We start from the raw sequence: 13,088 nt of genomic DNA, 5'->3' as shown, positions 1-13,088 counted from the left end.
TGTGATTTAAGTCTTTATTACACATCAGATAGAACCACCCATTCAGTGACTGCCACTGAAAATACCAGTTTCACGGCTGTTCCACTTCCTCACCTCCTGAATAACATTTTTAGTAGAAGAGCATGTGATGCACCAACATTGTAGTCATGATGTCATATCTTGCTTATTTCTGCCATGTTTCTGGGAGAAATAAGGAAATGCTGTTTTCTGCGGTATCCACTCATTTCCAGTTCTACCCTTAGTTTGCTTTTCCTAGGGAGTGAAAATACGGTTTTTACATATCTGTCTTTTATCCTTTTAGTGGCCTTGTTTGCAGAGTAAGTGCTGGGAATGAAAATGCTTGGCTGACAACAAATCACTTGGCTAAACTAGGAAAACTAGAACCTCCTCTTGTGTCCCTGGTCATTGCCTTTAGACACTGGGCCAAGGTAAGTCTGGCTTTGTAGCAAAGCACAAATACTTACATTGTTCGCCATGATCAGTGTTCAAAAATCCCATTGTTCTAGGCGCATTTTGCAACAGGAAATTTTATTAGCTCGAGCAGTTTCTGAGCTCTGGACGCAATACTGCACCTAAGATTTCAGATTAAAACTGCAGAGTAGAAGGAAAGGGGGACCTTTTTCTGCCTCCCCATTTCCAGCTACTCTCTGAAGACCAGAGAAGAGACCCTCTTAAGAATATTAGCGGGGGGGGGGGGGGGGGAGAGAGCAGGGAAAGGACCTAGACCATGTGAACAATGAACATAATATTTTAGCTGCAGTTCGTTCATTTTCAGCTTTGTATTCTTGTTATTAAAAAGCACACCTAGACATTCCGTTGTTGCGCCCATAACCTCGGTTTAAAGTGCCATGTAGCTTCTAGCTTTCATATCTCAGTTTCTAACACTGGCCATGATTAAGGTTGTGTGTACAATGTGTACTCTGTCTTTTAATTTTTAAAAAACTTTATTCTGTATATATAATTAATTTAAGCAAATGTACTTAATGCTTTGGAGCTAGCTGAGCCTTTCTGCATTCATGATTGAATGTTGCATGCCAGCTACTAAAATAATAATAATAATAATAATAATAATAATTTCTTATTTATATCCCGCCCATCTGGCTGGGTTTCCCCAGCCACTCTATCTGAAATAATGTGTTTCTTAAACATGGGGGGAAAGTTAGCTTTAGACAATCACAGCTAAATTTTCCAACACCTGAACTCTGTTTAGTAGCATTTGAATATTGGATTAGGAAACATACTTCTTTCTGAAGAATTTGTGTGGCCTCCAACTTGCTGTAACTCTGAAACAATAGTCATAGCAAGTGATTGGAAAATGGTAGAAACCTAAGGCAGCCCCTTCAAGTTTAGCTATTTTATATATAGCTTGGTGCTTCAAGTGATACCTCGCCTGATTGTAAGAGATTTTTCGCCCAAATCAGACAAGACCCTGGAGGTAAGACTTGTTTCACCTATGTATCTATATCTAACCAAGCACAGAAGTATTCCTAAGGTATGACATAAGTTGGAACAGATAGCTTCTGTTGTAATCCTGGCTTTGTGTGATCATAACTATTCACGGGCAGAGTCAAAGTCAGCACACTTTTTTTTGTCCACTAAAATCCATTGCCCAAACTTTCAAAGCCATGTTTCCTACCTCCTTAAAAAAAAAAAAGAAAACTCAAATCAGGGATCCAAGATCTGTACCCAGTACTGAAGTCCACTGAAGTATAGACATTATGTTTCCTGATATCGTAATCACAGTTAGGTGATTGGAAGTGCTCTTTGATCTCACACACCTTCCTCTCCCCCTCTTCTGATGTGTAAATTCTCCCATTCTGTTCATTTTCAGAGCTGATAATGGTAGTGTGTTCATAGCTACAATGATGCTTGGCTAGCCCTGGATAGAAGTGGGTTTGCAAACAGTTTTACAGTGGTGCCCTGCAAGACGAATGCCTCGCAAGACGGAAAACCCGCTAGACGAAAGGGTTTTCCATTTTGGAGGTACTTCGCAGGATGAATTTCCTATGGGCTTGCTTCGCAAGACGAAAATGTCTCGCAATTCCTGGGGGTTTTTTTTCGCTCCCCACCCCCTTTTTCTAAGGCACTAAGCTGCTAATAGCCTTTTAGCAGCTAATCCGCTAATTCCTTAAGCCTTTAATAGCCGCTAATAGCAGCTAAACCGCTAATAGCGCTAATCTGCTAATCCGCTAATGGGCTTGCTTCGCAAGACGAAAAAACCGCTTGACGAAGAGACTCACAGAACGGATTCTTTTCGTCTTGCGAGGCACCACTGTATCTGAGTGAAAGTTCCTGTTCATATGTAACACTTCTCTATCTTTGCTCTAAACATGAAAGCCGTGGGGGGGATTTCACACAGCGAAAGTGGGGGGCGTAGAAGGATGTGAGCCTGCAGGGTGCTTGTGATCTCCATACTATAGCAGCATTACCTTAACAGCAGGCCACATCTAATAGGATTCTGAAGCTTGCTCACAGTGCTCTTCAATGAATGTTTCCTTTTCCTTTTCCTTTCTTACAGCTCTGTTGCGCAGATCGTCCTGAAGAGGGTGGCTTGCCCCCTTATGTCTTTGCTTTAATGGTCATTTTCTTTCTGCAACAGAGGAAAGAACCCTTTCTGCCTGTATACTTAGGATCATGGGTAAGCCTGCCTTGCATAAAGGTTTCTTAAACTTCTATAAAAAGTATTGAAGAGAGAGAAAGAATGCATTTCAAACAGTAGCAGCATCTAGACAGTCCTCTGAGTTCCACAAGCTCAAATGTTTCCTCTTGCTTTCCTCACCTGCACAGCTTTAATACACCCCAATCTGATGATTTGCAATTCACATCCGATCTTTCAGATATTATATGAGGTTTCTAAAGGTTTTGAAGAAACTTCTTTACCAAAGAAGGTGAACTAGCAGTTATGATGTAAGTTAAAAAAAAAAAAACCCTCTTCCAAATTGTTAAGTGGAAGAGAGTTAACAGTGATTGATACTAGTGCTACTTAAATTAATTGATACTAGTGCTACTTAAATTAATAAATTACCTGGAGTCTGTCTGTCTGTCTCTGTCGGAACAGTGAGGTTAGCAGATGACGTCACTGTTGGGATACTGCCAGGGAGACAAAGTCCATCATGACTCCACGTCGTCTCCGGACGTCCATTGATCTCCCGTAGACACGCAGTATCAGCAATTAGCGACACGAGCTCCAGAAATAGCTTGCCACATTCCAGAGCCGTGCACGCTCTATCAGCAGATAATGTACAGCGAAAGATGCACTCAGGAGAGCATTATTTAAAAATTTATTTCTGCGTTGATCAGAACAAAGAAAAAACATGACTGCCTGCTTCAGTGTTCCGGCAGAGAGAGAGAAACGAAAGCAAAGACACAACAGAAACATCCTGTGAAACAGGAAATACGCAGGCTGTGACACAAACATCCTGCTCCTTTTTAAGGTGGAACGGAAATATCCTAACAGTCACAGTATTCAGGTTGATGAAATCCCAAGTTCATCTGGTTCAGAACATGGTGATGGAGTTATTAACAGGGATTGTGATGATGACCATATCTTCCAAGCACAGTTCAAAGTGCTGATGTTGAACTTTAACACCCTCAACTATTTGGGTCCAGAGTCTCTGAAGAGTCGACCTGTTCACCTGTGCAAGATTTTACTCCAGCTATAACAATAGTTTTGGTTTGTCTCCTGCTTTTATATGTTTAGATTATTTATTGTATTTATATCAATGATCTTGACAAGCTACCTCGAGTGCAGTTTTAGGAAGGTGAGGGTATGTGTGTGGTTTTTTTAAAAAAAAACAAGAAAAAAAACAAGAAAGGCAGACATAAAGCAAGAAATTAAGGTAGCAGTATTGGCTCATAACAAAAAATCCAAGTCATCTATAAGCCATGTGTCTAGCAAAAGTAATGTCAGAGGAGATAACATTGTATGTGCAAAGCGATGAGGAACTGGAAGAAAAATTTATAGTCTCTTATGAAGCTTGATGGGGTCTAAGTGGACAGTGACTGTTTGGGGGGGGGGGGGAATCCTAGACTCACGGGAAGCTTGCTGAGAGGAATTTGACTTCTAATCCTTTTCTCTTCCCCTGTTGCTAGATTGGAGGGTTTTCATTGAACAAACTAGTGAACTTCAATCTAAAAGAAGTTGAAGATGACATTGTGGTCTGGGAGCACAATCCTGCGGTTGAGGATCCTGGCTCTTCAAAGGAAACTTCTCCTAAGCGGGGAAAGGTATCAAAACTGGAATTTAAGTTTTAAACCCTTCACACACTTTTATTTTTAAAAAGTAGCAGCAATCTAGAATTAAACAAGAAACGATTGTGCTGTTTTTTATATCGCCTCAAACACTTTCTTTAAACATATGTCTGTTGAAGGTACTGTCTGATGATTTTGAAGAATTATGTCAAAATGTTTGATAGAGCCTGTCTAATGAAGCTTGTGCTCTGATAATCTGATGTTTGAAGTCAAGTACGGCGGTACCTCTGGTTGCAAATGGGATCCGTTCCGGAGCCCCGTTCGCAACATGAGCAGAACGCAACATGCGCGGGTCGCGATTTGCTGCTTCTGCACATGTGTGTGACATCATTTTGCACGTCTGCGCATGCGCGAGCAGCAAAACCCGGAAGTAACCCTTTCCGGTACTTCTGGGTTGCCGCGGGACACAACCTGAAAACCCACAACCTGAAGCAAACATAACAAGAGGTATGACTGTACTTCCAGCTGTAATAATGTCAGATAGAAATTCTGTTGTCTGTCTTTGGGTCCCTAAAATACTTAGGTATTATCTAATCCCATGTTTTTTTGTTTGTTTGTTTTTTAAGATATTTATTAGAAGTTTAGAAATTACAGAAAAAAGAAAAAGAAAAAATAATAAAAAGTTTAACAAAACATACATCACAATTACAATAAAAAAGCAATACAACAATACAGAAAAAAACAAAACAAAACAAAACACTAAACACACACATCCAATATTCCATATCTTTACCTTTCATTAACTTGTTTCATCAACCTCCTCACACCTCCCTTTTTTGTATTCTATTTCAGTTAACTATTTCAGCAAATTCTTTCCATCTTTCTCAATTTTTGTTCTGTAATTTATCTTAACACAATCTAACCTTAAATTTTTCATTTTGTCCCGTTATCAATCAGCCTTTACTTAATTCTTTATTACATTTCTGCTAAGACCATATGACTTCATTCCAGCATCCTAATCCCATGATTTTTTTTTTTTGCACATCTTGCTGGTCTGAGTACGGGGTTGCACTATACAGCTGCAAATTTATTAGCCCTTGTCTAGGGGCTGCTGCCTCCGCCCATTTTGCTTTACAGCTCGGCCAAAAGAAGCATCGCCTCACAGCTTGCCTATCCCTGTGCTCTCCTGCTACCGCTGGTGGTGGATAAAGGGGAGCAAGTCTCCCCCTCATCTCCCCGTGCTGCTCTGCCGCCTCCCAGAGAAGGAAGTCTGCTGTTTTTAAATGCAAACTTCCTTTGCTTGGTGACAGTGGCGGGGAGGGAGAGACGAAGAGGAGAAGGGCTTTCTTCCCTTCATTCCCCAGTGTGGGAAGGCGTTCCTAGGCCACCCCTGGTGGGCTCATTTGGGGTGCATGCTGACTTGGTCAAAGCATGACAGTGGATGAATGCAAATACAGTACAGGAGAATATATGGTAAATTCCAGATTACAGCTCTTTTTCTCCTACAGTGGACTCTCTGGATAAAATTTAATTCATTCTGGGGTCTGTGCACACCCCCAAAAATCCATAACCAGAAGGCACCGCTTTTGCTCATGTGCGCAGCACGATAGAGCACTTCTGTGCATGTGTGTGGCTCGCAGAGTGCTTATGCGCAAGCGGCAAAACCCGGAAAAATACTTCTGGGTTTGCTGCTTTCGCAACCCGAAGATTACGTATCCAGAGAGGTACTTAACCTGAGGGTCCACTGTACTTCACTTGAACTTAAATCTTCAAAATCGAGGCCAAAGTGTGATACTGTCTTTTTTTCACCTTTGGAGTGCAGGCGCCAGGCAAATAAGATAATCCAGCCTTTGTTTTCATTGGCAGGTTCCTTTAGTGTTTGATTCGGATCATCAATGTTTAGTCCCAGTTGGACAGCTCTGGGTTGAACTGCTTCGTTTCTACGCCCTGGAGTTTAATTTGGCTGACTTAGTCATTAGCATACGCCTCAAAGAAAAAGTGTCTCGTGAATCGAAGGACTGGCCTAAAAAGCGGATTGCTGTGGAAGGTATTTGAAAGTAGTTCGTTTGCAGGAAGCTCCAATTTGTATTAACCGTTGGAGAAATGTGTATTGTTTGGCATTTAAAGCAGACTATCCTTCCCCCCCCCCCCTTTTGACATTCTTCTTAAGCAGGTACCCCTCAAATCATAGAATCTTAGAACTGTAGAGTGCGAAGGGACCCATGGGTCATCTAGTCCAACCCCTGCAATGCAGAAATCTCAACTAAATCATATATGATAGGTGGCCACTCAAGCTCTGCTTAAAACCCTCCAAACAGGTCTTACTGTCAGTATTAGCTACAGTTGAGAAAACTCAGACTAAGTTTTGTTTTGTTGTTTTCTCTATTTGTGTTCATTACAACTGTGCTCTCCTGCTACCACTGGTGGTGGATAAAGGGAACAGGGACTGAGCAACGGGAGCTCACCCTGTTGCGGGGATTCGAACCGCCAACCTTCTGATCGGCAAGCCCTAGGCTCTGTGGTTTAACCCACAGCACCACCCGCACCCCTTTGAACAGTAACAGTAGCACCCCCCAAAACCAAGGCAGTTGGACTCAGTCCGGGCATAATGACCCGTATCACCTGGTGGGCAGGTTTATTGTATTGGGACTCTCAACTCCAGTCAGAGTAGCCAGTGGTCAGGACTGGTGGCAGCTGTATTCTCAGTGGAATCTTGGAGGGCTAAAGGTTAGCCACTCCTGCTTTATGTAGCTTGCTGTTGGCTAAAAAGCTTCATTGCTTTCTCTTAAGTTCAGTGATTGAAGTAAATCCTGTGGGGTTTTAATAGCCATCTGTTTATGTGGCTTTAAGTGTGTTTTATTCATGCCTCAGATATGATAGATAAATCTGTGAAGTGGGTGTCTGCTATGGAGAGAGGCTTCCCAGAGATGTTCACTTGATGCCTCCTTTATGATCTTTTGAGTGCCAAGAGGAAATCTTATTATCCACCTAGACCAGGGATCTGCAACCCGCGGCTCCGGAGCCACATGTGGCTCTTTTACAGCTTTGCCGCGGCTCCGGGGCGGATACTAGCGAGGGGAGGAGGCGCATTGTGCGCCCCGACACTCCCCACTGTGGCGGGCGCTGTACTGGCTGTGACGTCGCATGGGGGCAGTGCGTGCGTTAGTCACGCACCATCCCGACGTCACCTTCCCGCCCGCCCGCTACATTGTAAGGGGCATGTACGCTGGTCACTGCATTGAAAGGGGGCATGTACGCTGGTCACTGTTTTGAAGGGGAGTGAAGAACACACACACAAAAAAAAGGTAACTTGTTAATTTAACGTTTATTTCTATGAGGAGGAGTAATTGAGGGGTCAAACAAAGAAATAATAAAAAAGTGACAAAAAAGTTATTTTTATAATGATGAGTTTTGCGGCTTCCAGTTTTTTTTTCTTTTTCGGATACAGGTCCAAGTGGCTCTTTTTGTCTTAAAGGTTGCAGACCCCTGGCCTAAACTTTGGGCGGGGGGGGGGGCGGGGATAATAATGTTAAGACCTACTGTAACACCTTCAGTAAGATATAGTTGACTTTGACCCTTGCTTCCCCCAGATCCTTACTCTGTGAAGAGGAATGTGGCAAGAACCCTTAATAGTCAACTAGTTTATGAATATATTCTTCACTGCTTACGGGCAACTTACAAGTATTTTGCCTTGCCCCATAAACAAAATACAAAAAACAACCAAAAGAGACCTGCTGAATCCTTGGTACTCTCAGAGCCGGAGAAGAGCGCTCTTAAACCTGGCATCCCCGACATACAAAATGCACATGATGAGGCAGAGAAATCGCCAATGGACAGCCGTGTAACTGCTACCATGAAAAGTTCTTATTTTCCTCAGGAACCTGCGTTGGATCCTTCTCAGGTGTTTGGTGCTGAAAGCTTTGTGGAAGAGCAGTTGGCAGATGATATAGAGCACTTAGGTGTTTCCCATGAGGACTCAGACTGCATAATTGAGGAATTTATTTCGGGCGACAATGAGGAATATAAACCGAGCTGTGAGGAGACAGAGAGTGGAAATGAAGAGGAAGAAGAAGAAGATGGGCACGAACGTGATAGAAAATGGCAGGGACGTTTGGGTATCAATCAAGGTTTGGACGAAGACAGTGAAAGTGGAGATCTTGCCATTCCAGCTGGCGAGCATGATGTTGAAACTGACAGCATTTCTGATATGGAGAATTTTCAGAATACAGTAGCTGCTCTTGACGGGTTTGGTTCAGAATGCGGCGGTGGACTAGACGATAAGGTTGACATGGATGCAGAGAGCACAGAAGGAACTGATGAACTGGATGATTCCCTGATCAAACTGGAACCAGCAACTCAGGAGCAAGTATTTGAAATGGATCATTCGGAGGAGGAGGAAGTGGAAGAAGAGGAGGAAGAGGAAGAGGAAGAGGAGGAGGAAGTTCACAGTATCATAAACCAGAGACAACTTGGTAATGTTATCAATACTGAAGATGAGCTGGATAACACATACACTGGATCTGGCGTTGAAGAGCCTCTATCGGAAGAGGAAGAATTGTTTATTTCTGTCAAATATGAAGACAGTGAGTTCAGGAAGAATGCAGATGAACCTCCAAGGGCAGATTTGGAGAAAGAAGATAATGTTGAAAAAGAAGCGTCTTTGGAAAGCAACATGCTCATAGATCAATGTGGCAAATCTGACTTCTTCTATGAGTTTAATAAATACTCTTTCACAAAAGGCAAGGTAATAACATCTAAATTGTAAAATACTATTTATGCTGCAGTTCCTTCATTCCATTGCATGTTAATCTGTAGAGGTAGGACTAATCTACATTAGAGGCTGTGTGTTTGGTCCCACAAATGTCATTTAATTCCAGAGTCATAAATCGGGACTAGAGGAACAAGTTTTTTGTTTTTTAAATAAAAAAATTCCATTGATGCATTATAATTTCTACAATCCATAATCAAGCTGACTGTTATTTTGAGTTTCTTCCACATGTCAAAATATTCACAGGTTTGAGCAAATAGCATGGCAGGCTTTAAACACGGTCAGTATGACGTGACAGTTGGAAGTTGCAGTCAGACATGTATAATATGATAAGCTGTTACTGATGTACAGAGAGTGTCATTGACCATAGTCTGGCCATTCCTGATAACAGATATATTCATTATCTCCCCATTTATACTTTAAGCTAGGTGATGTTTGCTGTCTCCTACCAGGCCTTGTTCCCACTTATCATTTAGCAAGCTTGAGAGTGTACTTTAGCTCAGAGAAGAAAAAAGTTTTAAGCATGTCTTCCTTTCTCTTTGATACAGTCACCTACAGTTGTGTGTAGCCTATGTAAGCGAGAAGGTCATCTAAAGAGGGACTGCCCAGAAGACTTCAAAAAAATTGAGCTGGACCCTTTGCCACCATTAACACCCAAGTTCTTAAATACTTTGGATCAAGTGTGCATCCAGTGTTATAGTAAGTTGACTGAACTTCATTTTGGTTGGAATTTGTTGGAAATCAATACTTGTACAAAATAAACAGGGTCAAGTAATTTTTCTTAGTTTGGGCTATTTTCCACTCAACAATCTTCCGCCATGTTAGAGTTGGGGAGTGTGTTTGCAGATCGCTGGAGAAAATGATTTCTGGAGGTAGGGTTGTAAGATGAGAGCAGAAGAAAGTTGAAAGTAGTTGGAAGAATTAAGTGCCTCTGCCTACCTGCAATTTTCTCTGCTGCCAATCATGTCATTCCTCACTGTTTTGCCGCTATTTGGCAATTTCCAAACCAGGTCCACTGCTGAGGCGTACTGCTTAAAACCCACAAAACACTTTTAAAATATACATTCATTGGGAAGTTGTATATTAACTAGCATTTAATATAAAATGCAAAGTATATGTCTTTGTTCGTACATCACTGCTTACCACAATATAAGATACAGTCTAATCGCAAACTTTTTGTCCAAAAATTTAGATGTATAAGTTGTAATTGGTTCTGTTACTTTAGGCTAACAGCATTGAGTATTGCATTATAGATTTTATATTGATGCTTCAAGTTAACTAGATATACCATCAGTCAATTAACGTGTAGCATAATATTATTATTATAGAAGAAATTATCTGTCTAGTGCATCTACTTGCTATCATAATTCTGCCTCTAAGTGAATACATGCTGTCTCTTCAACAGAGGACTTTGCTCCAAACATTATAGAAGACCAGGCTCGTGAATATATACGGCAAAATCTTGAAAATTTCATCAGACAAGAGTTTCCAGGTGTTCTTTGTGATTATATTTATTTTCAAAGTACTAAAGTAATTTTTTATGATGTCCTTAGGTCACTAATCTCAATCCAGTTACTACAGAATGTGTTACCTAGCAGAAAATTTGAGGACATGCTTTATATTTATTACAGCTTCTTTTCTTTATTCTTGGCCTAATTGTCCAATATTTATTACTAACGAATGCTAACGTGCTCAAATAATTCTCTGAAATACATCCTCCTTTACAGGCACTAAATTAAACTTATTTGGCTCTTCAAAGAATGGATTTGGCTTCAAGCAAAGTGATCTCGATATTTGTATGACAGTTGATGGCCTGGAAACAGCGGAGGTAGCCTTTTTAACATGAGCAGCACAACAAGTACAGTGGTGCCTCGCAAGACGAAATTAATTCGTTCCGCGAGTTTTTTCGTAGAGCGAGTTTTTTCGTCTTGCGAAGCACCACGGCGGGGAGGGGTGGGGAGAAGCAGGGCAGCTGCCGCAGCCGGCCCTTGGACTCACCCGCGCCTTGTGGGTACCGCGCGACGCGGCTGCTGGAGGGCGGCGGGGCTCAGGAGCGCGACTCCGGCTGCAGCGCTGGCTGCTGGCAGCAACGGCTCCTGAGGGGAGCACGCGAGGGCGGTGGGCAGCGGCGCGAGGCGGCCGGAAGGTGGGAGGGAGCCGGAGGAGCCGTCAGCCGGAAGGTGGGAGGGAGCCGGAGGAGCGGGGAAGCGAGCGTGCGTGTGTGCAGTGACCGTCGCCATGACAGGAGAGGCAGGGCTGTGTCGTCTAGCGAAGCAAGCCCTTAGGAAAATCCGTCTTGCGAAGCACCTCAGAAAACGAAAAACCCTTTCGTCTAGCGAGTTTTTCATCTTCCGAGGCATTCGTCTTGCGGGGTACCACTGTACAAATAAGTGTGATTATGGGTGACACTCAGTTGCACAGTGGGCTGTTTCCCCTTCCTCTTGTTCCCCTTCCCCTCCTCCTGAGGGTTCTCCAAACCTCCAGTACAGATTTCGGGGGGCAGTGCAGGGGGCAGAAGAAGGGGAGATTCCATTGTGCCAGCAAAAGTTCATTCCTCCGGAAGACATAGGCTGATCTACAAAGCATCTTTCTCAGGTTTTCCCCCCTAAGCTGTTAGTGTTCCATGTGCACACACAGACGTGTCTAGTTAATCATAATTTATTCAGTGCAAGGAAACGAGAGGCTGATAAATGAGCAGGTTCACTCTTTTAGATTCCAGATAGATTCCAGATAAAGCCACTTTCTTTTCTTTTTTTTTTACATCAAAGTGGATATTCAGTAATCACCTATAATGCTCAAACAAACAAAAATTGTACAAGAGCACCTTAGAGACTTCTTCATGCACACGAAAGCTTATACCAAGAACAAACTTAGTTGGTCTCTAAGGTGCTACTGGACAATTTTTTATATATTATATATTGATACATTTTGACTGCGTCAGACCAGCACGGCTACCTACCTGAATCTACCACTTACAATGCTGTTGTCGCATTGATACCAGCATAAAACCACCGACATAGCTCCTAAAATATTAGTGACACCTTGATCACGGTGACTGTTTATTTCTGGGGTTTTAAAAAATTACACAGCTTTCATTGGCAATTACTTCAGATGTGTTAAGGAGAATAAACAAAGTCACAACAATTTGCACTTGAAAACAGTCTATTCGTTATGTAAATCTGGTGTAGTTGGGTACAGCAACCTATTGCACAGGAAGGCAAAACAAAAAAAAAGACACCTGTGTCTTGTGGGCAACCTGTACACGTTAGTGCTGTTGCTTGTTCACGATGGCCAGTCTTGAGACACCTTCCCAATAGTAGTTTGGCCTTGGTCTGTCTCTTGCAGGAAACAGAAAAAAGTTTCTTTACTTTTCTCCCCCTCCCTCCTAGCCTTTAACAAGAAACTGGAATTATGAAAGGTTTCATTGGGAAGCCCCTTGTGAAATTTTACCTGGATAGCCAGACGAAATCTGACCAGGGCTGTGAGATATTGAGTGCAACAGCAAGTTTATGTTTGCCGTTTTCTAAATTGGAGGTGCTAAAAGCCGTATGGATTGATCTGTTACACAGTCAGGTTCATGATAGAAGAAAAGTGCAGTATGAATGAGAGGGCCTTAAAAAAAACAAAAAACCACATACACACACTGGGTTACATCCAGTGAAGTAGTCCTGTAAGCAAAGGAGTTCTACTCACCACATTGGGAGTGATCTTGCTCTTGCTCTCCTCTCCCTGTGCATCGCTCCCAAATCCATTATGTGGGTTCTACCAGGTCTCTGCAGGGATGGGGGAAGCATATGTGGTGAGGAAGTCACACTTTGCAGATGTAAATTTTGTTTTTGTTTTTTACAATTTTAATTCGGTTTTGCCTCCTACAAAAATCTAAAAGAAAAAAACATTCCAACAAGCAGAACAAAAACATTTTGCAGATGTACTGTATTTTTCGCTCTATAGGATGCATTTCCCCCCCTCCAAAAATGAAGGGGAAATGTGTGTGCGTCCTATGGAGCGAATGCAGGCTCCTTGGCTTCAGCGATAGCAACGCGAAGCCTCCGAAGCGCAGAGGGAGCGCTCCCTCCACGCTCTGGAGGCTTCGCGTTGCTTTTGCTGAAGCCTGGAGAGTGAGGGTGCA

General features: G+C 42.5%; 1 protein-coding gene across 1 annotated transcript in view; it reads left to right on the top strand.

The window, feature by feature from the left end:
* TUT7 (terminal uridylyl transferase 7) overlaps positions 1–13,088 on the top strand; it is a 48,271-nt gene that overhangs the window by 20,580 nt on the left and 14,603 nt on the right. Inside the window, exons 9-16 of the mRNA XM_083403307.1 lie at positions 302–428; positions 2,519–2,638; positions 4,093–4,227; positions 6,058–6,238; positions 7,782–8,935; positions 9,508–9,658; positions 10,365–10,451; positions 10,687–10,787. Of these exons, the coding sequence (XP_083259433.1) occupies positions 302–428; positions 2,519–2,638; positions 4,093–4,227; positions 6,058–6,238; positions 7,782–8,935; positions 9,508–9,658; positions 10,365–10,451; positions 10,687–10,787 (2,056 nt within the window). The remainder of the gene's footprint in view (positions 1–301; positions 429–2,518; positions 2,639–4,092; positions 4,228–6,057; positions 6,239–7,781; positions 8,936–9,507; positions 9,659–10,364; positions 10,452–10,686; positions 10,788–13,088) is intronic.

Source organism: Podarcis tiliguerta, assembly GCF_965153285.1.
Source record: "Podarcis tiliguerta genome assembly, chromosome: 11".
NCBI lineage: Eukaryota > Metazoa > Chordata > Lepidosauria > Squamata > Lacertidae > Podarcis > Podarcis tiliguerta.
The sequence above is the reverse complement of the archived record's forward strand: the minus strand, read 5'-3'. Positions and strand labels throughout refer to the sequence as shown.